Source organism: Labeo rohita, chromosome 19 (assembly GCF_022985175.1).
Source record: "Labeo rohita strain BAU-BD-2019 chromosome 19, IGBB_LRoh.1.0, whole genome shotgun sequence".
Taxonomy (NCBI): domain Eukaryota; kingdom Metazoa; phylum Chordata; class Actinopteri; order Cypriniformes; family Cyprinidae; genus Labeo; species Labeo rohita.
Window position 1 is genome coordinate 18,488,084 of NC_066887.1, and position 18,595 is coordinate 18,506,678.

The following is an 18,595-nucleotide window of genomic DNA, read 5'->3' on the forward strand; positions in this document are numbered from 1 at the left end:
TAGTTAAGATACTCAAACTCTGTTAAATAAAAAGTGCAGTAGCAAGAAAAAAACATTTTATTTTTAAAATGTGTGCATCTTTAGTAATTTGGGAGGGAAAATATACAAATATTCTGAAACGCTTATTAAAATTATAATTGATCCACTTGATATTTGGAAGTAGGATAGACAAAATGCATTTGTGTCTAGGACAATTGCGAACCTTTACCTGAAACATTTTTTCCACACAAAGCTTAACATTCCCATATTTTTTTTTTTTTTTTTTTTTTTTACCTGAGGTGTTTTTGCAAAGAGAGAACCATAAACTAGTTTAATCATGAGGAACATTACACATTACCAACGGCAATAGAAGCAGTACAGCCTTGAAAGAGTCACAAGTAAAAATACAGTAGTTCAAAGTGCAAAGACAAAGGTTTCAGGTGTCAGAGGAACGACAGTTAATATATAAACAATAGACTGTGAGATAAAACAGAACACTGGTTTGTGCTGTGGGCAAGACAGAAAGTTCCACCTATTGTTCCTTTCCTTGAATTCATTGTAAAGGCTCACAAGTCTTAGAAAGCACTATGACTGACTAAAGATTCAGCTTTTCTGCGTGCGATTTTGTGAGGGTGTTGTGGGTGTTCCAGTTTTACTGTGTTCTGCCCGCTGCTGTCTGGCTTGTAGCTCCTTTACCTCAGCCAGAACCTCTCTAGCTTCTCGCCAGGAGGAAATGGCCTCTTGTAAGAGGCGCTCAGCTGCTGCCCGCCTGCTGTCCCAGTCCAAAGCGTCGCTGAGTGGAGAATCAGTACCCTTCATGCTTCTAAAATGAGGCGAGTTAGAGATCCGAAAAAAAGCAGAGTCTGTAGACTTCATATGGGGCGAGTTCGAGCCAGTCGACAGAGGCGAGTCTGAACCTTTAATGTGGGTCAGATCGATGCATTTCGTATGTGGTGAACTTGATTCTTTTGAATCAGGCGAATCGATGCTCTTTGAGCGAAGCGCGTTCTTGGAACGAGGGGATTTGGATGACTTAAAGCGGGGCGAGTCCTTTGACTTCACATGTGGTGATTCTTTCCCTTTGGAACCAGGTGAATCTTTCGCCCTTACTGAGGGTGAGTCTATGCCTTTGCTGTGGGGTGAGCTATGTGAGCTTGAGCCCTTGGAGTGTGGTGAGTCAGAGCCCTTGAGGTGGCGGAGACGTGGGGAGTCAGTGCCTCTTAAGTAGGGGTAAGATCCCATCCTTCCCCAATGGGGTTCCTGTTCCTGAATCTCCGCTAGCAGCTCTTGAGTCCTCTGTAGCCGCTGGCTGATTAGTTCCTGCAGGTGGCCTGTGGGACTCTGGGCCAGTGTTGGCTGGAGCCCATTCTTCTTGTTTGGTTTCCTCTCTCCTCGGGACAGAGCGTCATCCATGGAAGCACATCGGTTACGAACCTGAGCTAACTTCTTTTCGTTTTGAGGTGTGTGAGGCTGGTTTTCATGGTTCCAGGAGAACTCGCTCCTGCGTGGCAAGCTGCTGGTTTTTACCTTGGCGTCTGTAACGGAGGTCGGCGGCCTGGATGCATCAGTGCCAGCACGTCGACGGCCGGAAGCCAGCTTATCCTGATGGTCCTTCAACCACTCATCCTGATCATCATCAAGCATACTAGCATCCTCCTCATTCACCAAATCTAGTGTCAGCATTCCATCAGAGGAAGCAGAGGCCTAAAACAGGAAAGCATGAAACAATTTTTTCTATTATTTAGGCGCTTACTTTTATTTACTGATTTTTATTGTGCCACATATGTCTGATTTATAACAGATTCAATAAAAAAATATGTTATTAATATAAAATATTAAACCACATTTTTGACCCTGGACCAGAAAACCAGTCGTAAGTAGCACATATTTATAGCAAAAGCCAACAATACAGTCAATTTTTCTTTTATGCCAAAAATCATTGGGATATTAAGTAAAGATCATGTTCCATGAAGATATTTTGTACATTTCCTACTGTAAATATATGAAAACTTACTTTTTGATTAGTAATATGCATTGCTAGGAACTTCATCTGGACAAATTTAAAGGTGGTTTTCTCAATATTTTGATCTTTTTTGCACCCTCAGATTCCAAGTTTTCAAATAGTAAAGTCTGTAAGATCACTAAGATTTTTTACATAATGCAAGGCATTTATTTGAACAAAAATGTAGTAAATTGCAATATTGTTAAATATTACAATTTAAAAGAAATGTTCTCTATTTTAATGTTTTAAATGTAATTATTTCCTGTAAAGACAAAGCTGAAGTTTCAGTGTCACATGATCCTTAAAAATCACTGATGATTTGGTTCTCAAGAAACATTTCTTATTATTATCAATGTTTTAAACAGTTGTGCTGGTTAATATTTTTGTAAAACACAGGGTGCATTATTGTCAGGATTCTTTGATGAACAGAAAAATCTGAAGAACAGAATTTATTTGTAATAAAAAATCATTTGTGAAATTATAAAGTCTTTACTGGCACTTTTAATCATTTTAATGCATCTTTGCTCTTTGCTGAACATAAGTATAAGTATATATAAGTATTTCTTTAAAAACATCTTACCCCAACCTTTTGAATGGTGGAGTACATTAAAAAAGGATTTTTTTAAATAAAAAATCAGCACTTATTTGAAATAAAAAAAAATTGAAATAGAAAGTAAGTCTTTACTGTAAGTTTTGATTAGATTAATGCATCCTTGCAGAATAAAGACAACTAATAAATAAAACTAATTTCTTTAAAAAAAAAAGTCAAACTTTTATATGGGGTCATTAAAAGATTATGTCTTTCTTTCTTCAGTCGAAATGAAATTAAGGTTTTTGAGGAAAACATTCCAGGATTTTTCTCCATATAGTGGACTTACATGGGGTTCAGTGGGTTGAAGGTCCAAATTGCAGTTTAAATGTAGCATTAAAGGGCTCTAAATGATCCCAGTAAGGGTCTTATGTAGCAAAACGATCAGTCATTTTCTAAAAAAAATTAAAATTTACATACTTTTAACCACAAATGCTCATCTTGCACTAGCTTTGCGATGCGCATCCGTGTCTTCATGCATTACGTAATCACATTGGAAAGGTCATGCGTGATTAGTTCTTCGTTGTGTACTCCGGTTCAAAAAGGTAGGGTAGGGCAAAAAACTCCACCTCATTTTCTCCTCCAACTTCAAAATCATCCGACATCGTTGTTTTACCTTTTTTTCTAAAGGGCGTTTGACTTTCTTTGCATTCACTTTGTAAACACTGGGTCGGTACTTCCACCTACCTCACAAGTGACCTTTCCACTGTCACTATGTAATGTATGAGGTGGAGCTAGTGCAAGACGAGCATTTGTGGTTAAAATGTATATACATTTTAATTTTTTTTTAGAAAATGACAGATCATTTCACTAGATAAGACCCTTATTCCTTGGTTGGGATCGTGTAGAGCTCTTTGAAGCTGCATTGAAACTGCAATTTGGACCTTTAACCCATTGGCTCCCATTGAAGTCCACAATATGGAGAAAAATCCTGGAATGTTTTCCTCAAAAAAACCTTAATTTCTTTTTGACCGAAGAAAGAAAGACATGAACATCTTGGATGACATGGGGGTAAGTAAATTATCAGGAAATTTTAATTTTGGAGTGAAGTAATCTTTTAACAGTACTTTGACAATTTAGATGCAAAATGACAGATAAATCAAATAACAGAATCCCAATCGTGCAGATACAACTGAAAGGTAAACTTACACTTAAATAGTTTGGTTTCAGAAAAGTTTTCTGGACTATCTGTTATGCAGTCAAGTTATAAATAGCTGCATATACATTTCATCCCTACTGCACCAACCACCCAGTGCCATGAAGTCAGTACATTTCCACTGGCACACAACAGTATAAACAGACAAACAACAACATTCATCTAAATCAAAGTCCAAACAAGAATGCCACCCACCACAGCCATAAGATGACCCCGCGTGGGCAAACGGCGCCCAAGTGGGATCTTGGCCCGATCGCGTGTAGGGTGAGCCAGAAGACTCTCCTCCTCAATCGTGACCTGCAGAGCAAAAACGAAACAAAACTGGAGCTGAGATCGTTTTTACTACATTAACACATTCATTTTCAGCAGCCTTATATGCTTTCTAATTTACACAACACAAAAGGCCTATATGACATCAAGTGTTAATTAGTCTCACTTTCATCTCAGTTTAATCCAGCAGTTGTTGGTGTGAAAATGAATTTGCAGATTTATAAATAGATGGTGCTATTTGCAGATGATGTTAAATTCACACAAGTGGGTTTCTGGTATATGAAATGTAGTGATTGTACAAGTAAAAACAAGACTGTGTGAAATGTTTTCCTACATATAAAGTTCTATTAGACACAAGAAGTCATTTTAACTATTGAGGCTAGAGCAATAAAAAAGACATTAAAAAACTCTCCTATGCTCAAGGCTGCTTTGATGAAAAAAATACAGTAAAAAATGTAATATTGTGAAATATTATTGTAATTTAAAAAAAACTGTTTTCTATTTTAATATATTTTAAAATATAATTTATTCTAGTGATGGCAAAGCTGAATTTTCAGCATCATTACTCTAGTCTTCAGTGTCACATGATTCTTTAGAAATTATTCTAATATGCTCATTTGGTGCTCAAGAAACATTTCCTATTATAATCAATGTTAAAAACAGTGCTTTGCTAAATAGAAAAGTTAGTTCGATAAACAGGAATTTCAAAAGACCAAAACTGTTTAAAATAGATTTTTTGACAATGTCAAAGTCTTCACTGAAAGTCTTGATCAGTTTCATACCATCCTTGCTGAATAAAAATGTTAATTTCTTAATGAGAAAATACATACAAAATACATAAATAAATATAATATATAATATGATAAATATAATACATAAGAAATATACCTATTGTATATATAATATTGTATCTATTACATATATTTTAATATAATATTTGTGTATAATACATACATACATATATATATATATATATATAAAACACAATATAATAATGGTTTGGTTAAACACTGCTTAATGTTTCAAATGTGTATGTAAAAAAATATTGTGAATATATTCTACATTTATTGCTTTTGTGAAATAATTATATTTCTAGTTGTAATTTTGAATTTTCTATCCTAAAAGTTCAAAATCCCAAAAATTACAGGAAGATAGAAAAAACTAAACTTGAAATAGAAGAGGGTTAGCACTAGAATATAACAGAGAAAGAAATATATACAGAAAGAGACTGACTAATGAGAGGAAAGAGTGTGGGAAGAGACTGCAGGAGTGGAAGCTAAAATATAGGTGGGAAGATGAGCTTTAAACTGCAAGAAATAAATAAAGAATATAATAAATGTCTGTACTCACCTCATCCAGCACACGATTCTTAGCTCTGGTAATAGCAGTGTTTAAAACATTGATCCAAGATTCCTTCTCTTCTGGACTGACGGCCAAAAATACAAGATTGGGGCTCTAACGGAGTAAAAAAAATACATTAAAATATTAACGATTTAAAAACGAACGGCGGTGGTATTTAGAATTTTAAAACATGTTTTTTAAAGGTCTTTAGAAAAAAGAAAGAACACAAACAAATTTTCCTTGATCTTTTCATTAAGGAATCAGTTTGCTCATTGCAAAATCTTCATGTTTGTGAAGTTCTGCAGGATATGATCCCTTTTAAATTTTCATCAAATAATACTTTGATATTAACCGACACAGATTCTTTCTTTTTTTGCTGTGCAATAAATTAAGAAATGAATTTAAATCAGACCTCACAAAAGTAAAAGAGGCACATCATAATGTTTTGTTCTTACCTTGTTTCCAGGGTGCTGGCGGCGGAGCAGGGTAAATTTACTGTGGTTCTTCTTGCTGTGGCTCTTGGCCTTTCGCAGTTCCTCCGAGCGCTCATACTGCACCAGGTCAAACACTTCATGAGTCTTCCCATCATTCTTCATCTAGACACAAGAACAGCAGTATCAGCACACAGACACAGGCCATCACCACGCCTAAAGCTAGAAACAATTGCTATCATTAATTGAAATTATCAGCAGCGCTTTCCCAGGCCGACTGTGCAGACAACAGTGAATCATGGTGTGACATATTGATTTTAGCTCGAAGGACAGCAATAATTAATGTTCAACAGAACACTGCTGTGAGATCATTAAGGGCTCAATCCATGCTGACGGAACACTAAATCAACAAAACACAATAAACATGTATTTTTCATTACGTCTCTACGCTTATTTAAGGTTATATGAATAATACATAGAACAAATACAATATATTTTGTATATTAAATTGGTCATAAAAATATGTTTCTGGACAACAAAAAAAACAGAACAATAGAAAACATGTTTAAAGGGATAGTTCACCCAAAAATGAAAATTCTATCATTAATTACTCACCCTCATGTCATTCCAAACCAGTGAGACCTCCGTTCATCTTCAGCACACAAATTAAGATATTTCTGATGAAATCGGAACTACCATGTTGAAGGCCCAGAAATGTAGTAGCTTCATAAAATTACGATTGAACCATTAATGTCACATGGACTATTTTAATGATGTGCTTACAACCTTTCTGGGCCTTGAACGTGGCAGTTGCGTTGCTGTCTATGCAGAGTCAGAAAGCTCTCAGATTTAATTAAAAATATCTTAATTTGTGTTCAAAGATGAACAAAGGTCTTATGGGTTTGGATTGTCATGAGAGTGAGTAATTAATGACAGAAGTTTCATTTTTGGGTGAACTATCCCTTTAACTAACCATTAACTAACCATTTCCATTCCTAGACTAACTTACTAGTCTAGGAATAGAAAACAGTTTCCAACTCAAAGCTATTATTGCTCAACAATTTCAACTATACCTCACAATGGCAAGTTTATCGCTCATAACTGCAAATTTATGCTCATTCTTGCCTTGTGTTTAATTACATAACAGTTTATAATGTGACTTGTAAGATTTTTTAATGTTGTTTTTAATCTCTTTTGCTCACTGAAGTTGCTTTTATTTGATCAAAAATACAGTATTATTGTGAAATATGATTACAATTTAAAACATTTTCTATTCTAATACATAATATATATGTAATTTATCACTTATGTGATGGCAAAGCTGAATTTTCAATATCATTACTCCAGTCTTTAGTATCACATGATCCTTCAGAAATCAATTTATTATGCTAATTTACTGCTCAAGAAACATTTCTTATTATTATTACATTAGAATAATATTTGAAAGTATTTGAAATTAAAATCTTTACTACCATTATAAATGCTTTTGCTGTCAAAACATAAAAGTATTATTTCTTCTGAAAAAGTCATACTGCCCCCAAACTTCTGAATGCTAGAGTATATATTTTACAGTTGCATTATATCTCACAATGTGAATTTATTATTTTAAAAATATGAGGAAAATATGAGGTGTTCATATTTTTTTTTGGACAATGCTTTCGCAATGAAACCTTAAGAACAAAACAAACATCACGCATATATACACTACCAGTCAAAAGTTTGTGAACAGTACGATTTTTAATGTTTTTAAAGAAGTCTGCATTTATTTGATCCAAAGTGCAGCAACAACAGTAAAATTCTGAACATTTTTACTATTTAAAATAACTGCTTTCTATTTGAATATATTTTAAAATGTAATTTATTCCTGTGATCAAAGCTGAATTTTCAGCATCATCACTCCAGTCTTCAGTGTCACATGATCCTTCAGATATCATTCTAATAAGCTGATTGCTGTTCAAGAAACATTTTTTATTAGTATTATTATCAATATTTAAAACAGTTGAGTACACTTTTTCAGGATTAGAGATAGAAAAGAAAGACCCAAAGATCAGCATTTATCTGAAATAAAAAGCTTTTGTAACATTATACACTATACCATTCAAAAGCATGCTTTAAATGATCAAAGGTGATGATAAAGACATTTATAATGTTACAAATTTAGATAAATTTCAGATAAATGCTGTTCTTCTGAGCTTCCTATTCATCAAAGAAACCTTAAAAAAATTCTACTCTGCTGTTTTTCAACATAATAATAATAATAAATAATAAATAATAATCAAATGTTTTTTAAACAATCAAATCAGAATATTAGAATGATTTCTGAAGGATCATGTGACTGGAATAATGATGCTAAAAACTCAGCTTTGAAATCACAGGACTAAATTAAATTTTAAAATATATTCATATAGAAAACAGTTATTTTAATTAGTAAAAATGTTTCAAAATTTTTACAGTTTTTGCTGGCACTTTGGATCAAATGAATGCAGGCTCTGTGAGCAGAAGAGACTTCTTTAAAAACATTAAAAAACTTACTGTTCAAAAACTTTTGACTAGTGTATATGTTCTCACAATATACTTGATACATGCCAAATTATACAAAAGGACAATAGGAAAATAATTGTGACTGGTGTTCTTTTTCATCAGAAGTCAAGACAGATGTTCCAAACGGTTTTCAGTTAGTTCAGCTCCTCTTCTAATTATTCAACCAGTGACCCATCTGTGAAAATGCCTCATTTTAAGACAGGTCAGTCCTCATTATAGCTGACTGTGGTGGAAACGTGATAAATTTCACTGAACCTGAGGGGGTTAAAAACCCACAGTGGGACTTTAAATCCCACAGAGCCACAATGAGGGTCACAAGAGTTTCTGCTGAGACGAACACAAAAACTCAGTATTAGATATTAGCATGCACCATGTGATGTCACACAGAGCGAAAAAAGATAAACGTAGACATTTTGGGTCAGAGTTCTGCATGGTTACCAAGCATTCACCATAGCAACCGAAATACGCAACAAAGGAATCCGGTGTCAGTGCGCTTGAGATTAAAGTAGAAAGATCAAAGTGATCCGTGATCATAGACCAAACAGCAAGCACAAGCAAACCAGCCTGTTCATAACATCTCTGCTTAATATGACTCCACAATATCATATTCAGCTAAGGTAGTTTACAAAACAATCAGTTTTTTATTAAAGAGCGAAATGTAGGTAAAATCCTCCCCATGCCACATATGGCCAAAGGTAATCTGTGTAACCGTATGCCTCCAGATGGCCTCCTGGGGTCACACATTTAAATGTGAGTGAGTGCACACTCTGAGAAAGAGCGTACTAGTGATGCTAATATGGGGCAAAAGACCCCTGGAGGAAAAGAGCCTGGCCTCTCTTCACCACATCAATATTTCACTCCCCCACTGTTGGCACAGCACGTTCCCGGCAGGGGGCCATCCTGATCTCTGGATTAACCACCTCCAAAAATAACCCACTAACCGACCATCTTCATTCTAACGGAGGTAACTCCATCAACAACTTGATGTAAGGACTAAAATGCAGCCTTCGTAAAGAGTACGCCTATGAATATTGCATTCTCTTGATGCTTTTTTCCCTGAAATTCCAGAGGATTTCAGACTAGAGCTGGATTTTGAGCCACTGTGAACTGGTATTTTATGAAGCCATACAACTGTGAAATCGTCTCAGGATGTAAGGAGTCTGCAGTGTAGTAAACATGAAGTGAATACTTGCTCAGTTTTACTTCTATGACCAGGCTGGAATTAAAGGTGAAAATAGATTTGCGGAATCCCCTCGAATCACGTGTTCAGAGTGTCGGTAATCTGGTTGACTGCATTATTTTGAGGTCAATTTTCCTAAAATAGACATAATTAAAATAAACACCATAAGTAAACCTCAAAGCTTGTTGTCCTGACAAATGGATGAAAGTGAGTGTTAAAATATCAGAACTCACACAAATGATTAGACTGACGCGTGACACCTCATTTACTTCATATAAAAGAAAGATACAATATTTTCATTAAATTCATAATTTACATAGCAATTACACTCTCACATATATTTGTAAATGCTTTAGTATGTAGGTATTATTTTATAGGCCTTTATAAAGAGAGAGAGTGAATTACACACACACACACACACACACACACACACACACACACACACACACATATATATATATATATATATATAATAGGCCTATATATCTCTTTATATAGTCCTATAAAAATAATACACCAAACATTAAACCTCATTATTATTACAAATGTAAATGATTTGTCACATTTCTAAAATTTGTTGAAAAAAACTTGTTAATGCTATATATTTTATGAATTACAGTACAAAAAATATAAATTAATAACAATAATATGTACTTATTTGTAAATATATTCATCTGTAAATAATATTTTTATATGCCTATACATAAAGAGAGAGAAGGAATAATATACATTAAATATATATAAAATACAAATATACTTTGCACATTTTTTACAATTATATTATAATTATTTTATAAATAAATAAATAATAAAATTATATATAAAATATAATACATACTTGTTATGTAAAATTATATATAACAACAAAGATGAAATGTCATAACTGTTCATTAAAAATGTAAATGATTTGTCAATTTTCTAAAATATGTTGAAAAAAACATGGTAATGCTAAACATTTTGTGAACTACAGTACAAAAAATATAAAATTAATAACAATAATATGTGCTTATTTGTAAATATTATTTTATAGGCCAAAATTAATAAATTATTAATATAATATTATAAATTAAATATAATTTATATATACAATAATATAATAATTATTGTTAATACTATAATATAATTATAATATAATATTAATAATAATTATTAGTATTATAATAAATAATAATAATCAATAATCAATAATGTACATTTTCTAAAATATGCTCAAAAAACATGTAAATGTATATAAATTAAATATTATTTGTATATATAATAATTTGTAAATAAATTAAATATAATTTGTATATAAAATCATATAACAATTCTTAATAATATAATATAATTGTAATATGAAATTAATGATAATAATTATAATGACAACAATTCATTAATAATAAATCAATAATCAATAATGCCTATTTTCAAAAATATGTTGAAAAAACTTGTTAATGCTGTATATTTTATGAACTACAGTACAAAAATTATCAAATTAATAACAATAATATGTACTTATTTGTAAATATATTAATATGTAGATATTATTTTTATAGGCCTATATATAAAGAGAGAGTGAATAATATGCATTAAATATACAAATATAATTTGCACATTTATATAATAATTATATATATATATATATATATATATATATATATATTATAATTACATTATAAATAATTAATAAAACTATACAGAATATATTATAATTGTAATTATAAATATAGATAAAATATATAAAAAATATAAAATTGCAAACTTGAAACTTCATAATTTATTATGAGAAATGTAAATGATTTGTCAATTTTCTAAAAAGATTAAATTATTAAAATAATATTATATATTATATATATTAACTGTGTATATATATATAAAACATGAAACCTCATAATTAATTATTAAAAATGTAACAAAATATATATACATTAATGGTATATATTTTAAGAACTACTCTACAAAAATTACAAAATGAATAACAATAATATGTACTTATTTGTAAACATATTAATGTGTTGATATATAGGCCTATATACAAAGAGAGAGTGAATAATAATTTATAATAAATGTGCAAATATACTTTGAATTTTATACAATAATAATAATAAACATTATAATTATACTATAAATAAATAATATTTTTTTATTTACACAAAACAACATGAAACCTTGTGATTATTTTATTATTAAAAATGTAAATGATTTTTCTATTTTATGACGTAAAATATGTTGATAAAAACATGCTATAAATTTTATGAACTACAGTACGAAAAAATCTTGTTGAGCGCTGCAGGGTCTTGAAATTACACATTTACAGATGTCTGTGAATCTACAGTTCATGGGTAAATCCTCAGTACATGTTAACATATGATCCATTTGCACATGATGCACTCTCAACCATCACTGATCAGCCAGAATACAGAGAATACCAGACTAGAGCATCAATTATTTACACCAGATATATAGAGAGAGCTTTAAAAGAAGCACTTTGAACACAGTTATAGATGCTCAACTGTCTACATGTATAAACTTCAAATGATTCTCCTGGGAGTCAGAAAGGATCACAGCCTTTACGACTCGTGTTGCATGAAGTGTGCCTCGCTATGCTATATGACTGAGATCAATTGAAGAGTTATGTCAAGTGACATCATTCTGGCTAGAACAGGTCTACCTTGAGCACACAGGGAAAGTCAAGTGCAGCGGTGCATAACGCTATCAGTGCTATAGACAGCCACGGCAAACAATACACACAGCCCGAAGGCAGCGATCACCAGAGGACAGACCTGTAACGCACATACTCAGACTGATGCAACCTGCTGACATTGTATTCTGATTTTGTAAAAATAACATTGCTTGCCTGACCAGTGGAAAAATTCAGAGCTGGAAGATGGGTACACAGAATGCTAATAATCTGATCCGTTCCTCCTTTTACAACTTTAATTTCACTGAATAACTCGTGTAGCTTGTGAAAAGATGATGCCATGGTTGCCAAATCAAAGTATATTTCAGGAATTCAAGAAGGGCTGACTGAATGAGAGTTTTAGATTCAAATACTCTGAGTGCAGACTGTAAAAATTAAAGAAGCAGTTCACCCAAAAATGTTTATTTGCTGGAAATATGCTCCAAGAATTTGTTTGTTCATCTGAATAGATTTGGAGAAATATAGCATTACATCTACATCATTTGCTCACCAATGGATCCTTTGCAGTGAATGGGTACCGTCAGAATAAAAATCTAAACGGCTGTACATCACAATAATCCACAAGTAATCCACACCACTTCAGTCCATCAATTAATGTCTTTTGAAGCAAAAAGCTCATCAATACATTTTTAATGGGTTTAGATGGTTGCAAAATCAGAGTTGTAATATATAAACTTACAATTCTGAGAAATGAAGTCAGAATTGCGTGATATAAACTCACAATTGTGAGTTATGAAGTCAGAATTAAACTCACAATTCTGAGAACAGTCTTTTCCCCCTCAAAACCGAACTTTAAAAATTTGACTTTTGGAAAAAAAAATACAAAACTGGAGTTTTCACAATTCTGACTTTATTTCTCGCAATTCTGACTTTATAACTCGCAATTGCAAGTTTATATCTCACAATTCTGAGAAAAAAGTCAGAATTGCGAAATATAATCTCACAATTCTTATTTTTTTTTCTCAGAATTGCATGATAGAAACTCACATTTGCAAGATACAAACTCGCAATTACAAGTTATGAAGTCATAATTCAGCTCGCAATTCTGAAAACAGTCTTTTTTTCCCCCTCAAAACTGGACTTTTAAAATTTTACTTCTTCAAAAAACTCGACTTTAAACTTGTCTTTATTTCTCACAATTCAGACTTTATAACTCGCAATTGGAAGTTTATACATCACAATTCTGAGAAAAAAGTCAGAACTGCGTAAAAAAAAATTGCAAGATACAAACTCGCAATTGCAAGAAAACACTCACAATTCTGACTTCTTTCTCAGAATTGCATGATATAAACATACAGTTGTGAGAAATAAAGTCTGAATTGTGAGAACAAAATCAGAATGGTGTGAAAAAAAGTCAGAATTGCAAGATACAAGCTTGCAATTGCAAGAAAAATGTCAGAAATGCAAGTTCTCGCAACTCTGACTTTATTTCTCTCAATTGTGACTTTAGATCACACTATTCTGAGAAAAAAGTCAGAAATGTGTTTATATCTTGCAGTTCTGACTTTATAACTCACAATTGTGAGTTATTAAATCAGAAATGTAATATATATAAACTTACAATTTTGAGAACATATCAGTCTTTTTTCAACTAGACTTTAAATTTGACTTAAACTGGACTTTTCTTTTTAAAAATGGACTACTAAACTGGATTCTCGCAATTCTGAATTTATTTCTCGCAACTATGAGTTTATATCATGCAATTCTGAGAAAAAGTCAGAATTGTAAGATAAATATTGTGATAAGTTGCAATAATCTTTTTTTATTTTTTTATCAATGTTGGAAACGGGCTTCCATAAGAAACAAACCCATCTACATCTTTTTATCAAATGAATTAGTAATATACTCATATATTAAAATACATTAAAACACCAAACTCAAAGTGCCAACTGCATCAGTGTCAGCAGGTCCAGTTTATGGTTATGTGGTTTGTCCCTGTAAAGTTCACATTTGAATAATTCACTAATAAATAAGAAACATTCTACTGTACTTCAGTGCAACGCTACATGCATTTTGTATGTGCGTTTAGTCTCCACATGTGAATCTGTCATTTTAAAGCACATATTTAATGTTCTTCTTACATTAATTATTTCTAAAATTGATCATGATCTTGATTTGAATCTTAACAAAATATCACCCGATAGTACGCACAGACTATGCATAAAACAATAAAGACTAAAGGTCTTTTTAGAGTTGCATTAATATTCCTGTTCATGGTAAACTTAAAAAGCTTATCCATTTCTTATATGTGCCTCTAACAGAAATACATGGCTGTAAATTGCAGCAACCCTTAGATGTTGTATGTGGTTTGTTTACAAGGCTTTCTTATGATGGCGTGACACTGGATTCAAAGTCCTGTGCATCCCCAATGAGCGAGATGGGTCTTGCAGCTTGGTCTTAAATCTTTTAAAGTAAATAACCATGTCATCTAAAAAAACAGCAGCTGTGTGAATGAGGGATGTCCGACTGCTTCCTCAATTCTGAAAACCATTTGTCGCTTTCATGAAAAACCAGGGCACCGCTGTATAGTTTTCCATTATGATATGTTGTTATGTGATGGCTCTGTGAAAGTGAAGGCCTACAGGCAGTGACAGAAACACGCTGATACACTTCCATGAAAATTACAACCATCCCTCTACACATGCTTCAAGTGAGCAAATGATTCAATTGTAAAGATTTGTTGCTGCTACAATGAAGCACAAATTGAATTCAACTGAATATCTGTAAGCAACTTTCACAACCTTCAGGGATCGTTGGTACAGGCACTGACACAAAATTCATGACACAAGCACAGGTTCATAGCTGAATTTCAATTTTCAGTGTTTATATAATACCCTTTAGAAAATCATAGCTTGTCAAAGGGATTACTTTGATGTTGCAAAAGTATGTATTTTATAACAAGAGCAGGGGGTTTTGGCAAACAATTATTAACATTCATAACTCACTATATAGTAGCTGAAATTTGACATGTCCTGCACTGCTTTGATTGATTATTTTGAGCATTAAAATTAGGATTTATGCACTAAAATCTTAATAACTCACCTCTTTTTCAAAGATGTACAGATGATCTCCTTTAAGCATCACAAAGCGGTTTCGCCATATTTCCCTAAATATTCCTTTGCCGCTGAACCTGCGAATCCAGCCTACTTTGTCTGGTTGGGACGATGACTGGTTGGCATCCTGGAGACCCTGAGTGTGTCAACAATGACCCGGTTAGTGTGTCGCCCGTCTTACATAATAGTATTCGAGTTCAAACTGATCTGTGTCGCACTGCACTATGCTTAGCCATCAAAAAATCTACTCCACATCTGTTATTAGTACTTATTTTTTTTTTTCTATTAGTAAGTCTTCCAAAAGTGACTAGTATTTTCACTAGTATTTTAAATAGTAAGTCCTAGAATGTCTCCTCAAGCAGTTAGCACTAGTCACTAGATCCGGTTTTTCAGTAGCTATTAGATACTAGTGCATATAAAATGTTTTACTAGTACGATTTTTAATCTAATAAGCACCATTTGCTGTTATATGGCAAGTAAAAAACAACTATGAGTAGTGAGAAATGTTAATTGCAACAGTTGAAATATATACACTACCAGTCAAAAGTTTTTGAACAGTAAGATTTTTTAATGTTTTTTTTTTTAAAGAAGTCTCTTCTGCTCACCAAGACTGCATGCATTTGATCCAAAGTACAGCAAAAACAGTAACATTTTGAAATATATTTTTACTATGTATAAAAACTGTTTTTATATATATATATATATATATATATATATATATATAAATGTAATTTATTCCTGTAATTTCATGCTGAATTTTCAACATCATTACTCCAGTCACATGATCCTTCAGAAATCATTCTAATATTCTGATTTACTGCTCAAAAAACATGTATTATTATTATGTTGAAAACAGCTGAGTAGCATTTTTTTCAGGTTACTTTGATGAATAGAAAGTTCAAAAGAACATTATAAATGTCTTTATCATAACTTTTGATCAATTTAAAGCATCCTTGCTAAATAAAAGTTTCTAATATATATAGATATATGTTACAAAAGCATTTTAATTTTATAAATGCTGATCTTTTGATCTTTCTATTCATCAAAGAATCTAAAGGATCATGTGACACTGAAGAGTAATGGTGCTGAAAATGTAGCTGTGATCACAGGAATAAATTTTATTTTAAAATATATTCAAATAAAAAGCAGTTATTTTAAATAATAAAAATATTTTACATATTTTTTTCTGTACTTCAGATCAAATAGGCCTAAATTCAAGCTTGGTGAGCAGAAGAAAAATCTTACTGTTCAAAAACTGGTAGTCTAATTAGTGTCATGAATAGTTAATATCATCTAATAATAAGTACTACTAAAGCTGGAATAGATAACCTGCTAGTAACTACTACGTATTTAGTAACTAGGAAATAGACTTTTTGTCTAATTAAATTGGACTTACCATTTGAATAAGCAGGATACTGAAAGTGAATGTAAAAAATAGGGTAATAGTAAGTATTAAATTACCTACTAGTAATAAAACATACTGGGGACAAAAAAATGATTACTAGTTCGGTTACCGGATATAATGCACCCTAATGAAAGTCAAATTTTCACTCTACGCGAATTTAGGAAAAAATATTTTCCAAAATACTTTACTGTCAGTTCAATTAAGGGTGTGGCTAATTAAATATTCTGTTAAAAAGAATAAAAGATTAGTTACACGACTGACTACATCATAACGTTAACGAAGAAGTGTAACGGACATACGTGATCTCATTCGGCGTCTCATAACAAAGGAGTCGTTGTTAAATTAATTTACACATATTAGAAACATAATACATTCAGTCATTGTTCAATTAAACTATCAAATTAAGAGCACTCCAAATCAATATTTTCACATCAGAGACTCGGTGTATGAAATTCTCACCCTTTTGACCAAATGGCTTTTCTTCATGCTGTTCGCAAAATGTATCTTTCCCGAAGTATATTCCGCGATCTGCCCCGCTTTCTAGAAGAAACAGAGAGGTTTTTGTTTATCTTTTGCTGTGAATTTGCAGGGTGCAGGTGCTGTGGATGGGATGAGGTGCTGGCTCTCAGTGCTGATTGACTGCCAGTCTCTACACTGACGGTTTGCAAACCGCGGGCACAGGCTCTCCATTGGCTTGGGTGAGTCCCTGAGCTGCTGTGCTTCTCACCGAAACGGATTTTCCCGTTTATAGAGCTCGACTGCTCCATCTATTGAACGAGCACAGCTGTCGGCGTGATGTCACGCTGCATATTGAGCTTCAATGGCTTGCTTTCTCCCCCTCATCAGACTAAACACAATGCAAATCCGCGTACAGCAAAAGCTATAGTTATTGTCGGTGCTAATCAATATAACATGTGTAACGTAATGAATTCAAGACTACAGGCCATGTTTGATATGTTCAATAATAGTAGATTACTCTGAGTAAACTGAGTAACGTGCAGTGAAAAAAATACTAAAGTTATGGCTATACGATTAGATTTAGGCTATTCATGTTAGAATATTTTTGTGAATTTTGTCCTGCAAAGTAATATGTTAAATTCTCATTTTTGTAATAACTGTTGGGTAACCAATGAACACAATAAAACAACACTGGCACACTGAGGCATACTACGTTTTGGTGAAATATATAATAAAGCCAGGTTACATTGTGACAGCTTACCCCATATAGTGTGAAAATATACTGCTGGGGCATATATAAAAACATAACGTTTTTCCATGGTAATTGGAAATGTTTGATATTTCTGTAGTCAAAGCATTGAAAGATATTCACTGAAATAAAAGTTTGTTACTAAACACTCAGCTTTTTGTTTCAGTGAACCTCAAGGTTCAAGGTATACTTTATTGTCCCTTTTTAGGGAAATTTGTCTTAGGCTCCAGAAGACAACTACCACATCACATAAAACATTTGCAAACTAGCACAAAAAACAATAACACACACACACGTTTGTTTTTGTGAATTGTGGGGAATTTCCATAGACTTCTATAGTTTTTATACTGACCAAACGATATTGTCTATCCCCTAACCCCAAATCTACCCCTTACAGAAAACATGTTTACATTGTTACATTTTCAGATAAACATCATTTACTATTTTTAATACTTTTTTTTTACATTGTAAAATTTCAGGTTTTACAGTCCCCACAATGTAGGAAGAACAAGTACACACACGAAAACACCCTACCTAATATTTAATAACTTAATTGCAGAAGGAATAAATGAGTTCTTGAACCGATTAAATCTACATCTTGGAATTCTTAATCTTCTACCTGATGGCAGCATTACAAGATACAATGCACAGTTGAAGATGTGCGTTGTATCATGCAAAATCTTATCTGCCTCCCTCAGCACAGACATTTCATATCGCATCTGGAGATAAAGAGGTTCTATCCTGGCCATGATTTTCATGGC

At 32.5% G+C, this 18,595-nt stretch overlaps 1 protein-coding gene across 2 annotated transcripts; it reads right to left on the reverse strand.

Annotated features, from left to right (window-relative positions):
• Positions 1-78: 78 nt before the first annotated feature.
• On the reverse strand, positions 79-17,332 carry plekho1a (pleckstrin homology domain containing, family O member 1a). Of its 2 annotated transcripts, XM_051136161.1 has the most exons (7): positions 17,087-17,332; positions 16,619-16,637; positions 15,212-15,358; positions 5,793-5,933; positions 5,347-5,451; positions 3,922-4,023; positions 79-1,683 (listed from the first exon to the last, which is right to left on the reverse strand). In XM_051136161.1, the coding sequence occupies exons 2-7, from the start codon at positions 16,619-16,621 to the stop codon at positions 583-585; spliced, it is 1,599 nt and encodes a 532-aa protein (XP_050992118.1). In that variant the 5' UTR covers positions 16,622-16,637; positions 17,087-17,332; the 3' UTR covers positions 79-582. The 2 variants fall into 2 exon arrangements, with proteins under 2 accessions (XP_050992118.1, XP_050992117.1); XM_051136160.1 differs by lacking the exon at positions 16,619-16,637.
• Between the last annotated feature and the right edge of the window lie 1,263 nt (positions 17,333-18,595).

Excerpts from the sequence above, each read along its gene's own strand:
- plekho1a (XM_051136160.1), bottom strand. The coding sequence starts at position 17,113 with ATGAAGAAAAGCCATTTGGTCAAAAGG. Across the intron at positions 15,359-17,086 it reads AAAGCCATTTGGTCAAAAGG|GGTCTCCAGGATGCCAACCA; the intron begins GTGAGAATTTCA and ends TGACACACTCAG. Across the intron at positions 4,024-5,346 it reads AGAATCGTGTGCTGGATGAG|GTCACGATTGAGGAGGAGAG; the intron begins GTGAGTACAGAC and ends TTTGCTCTGCAG.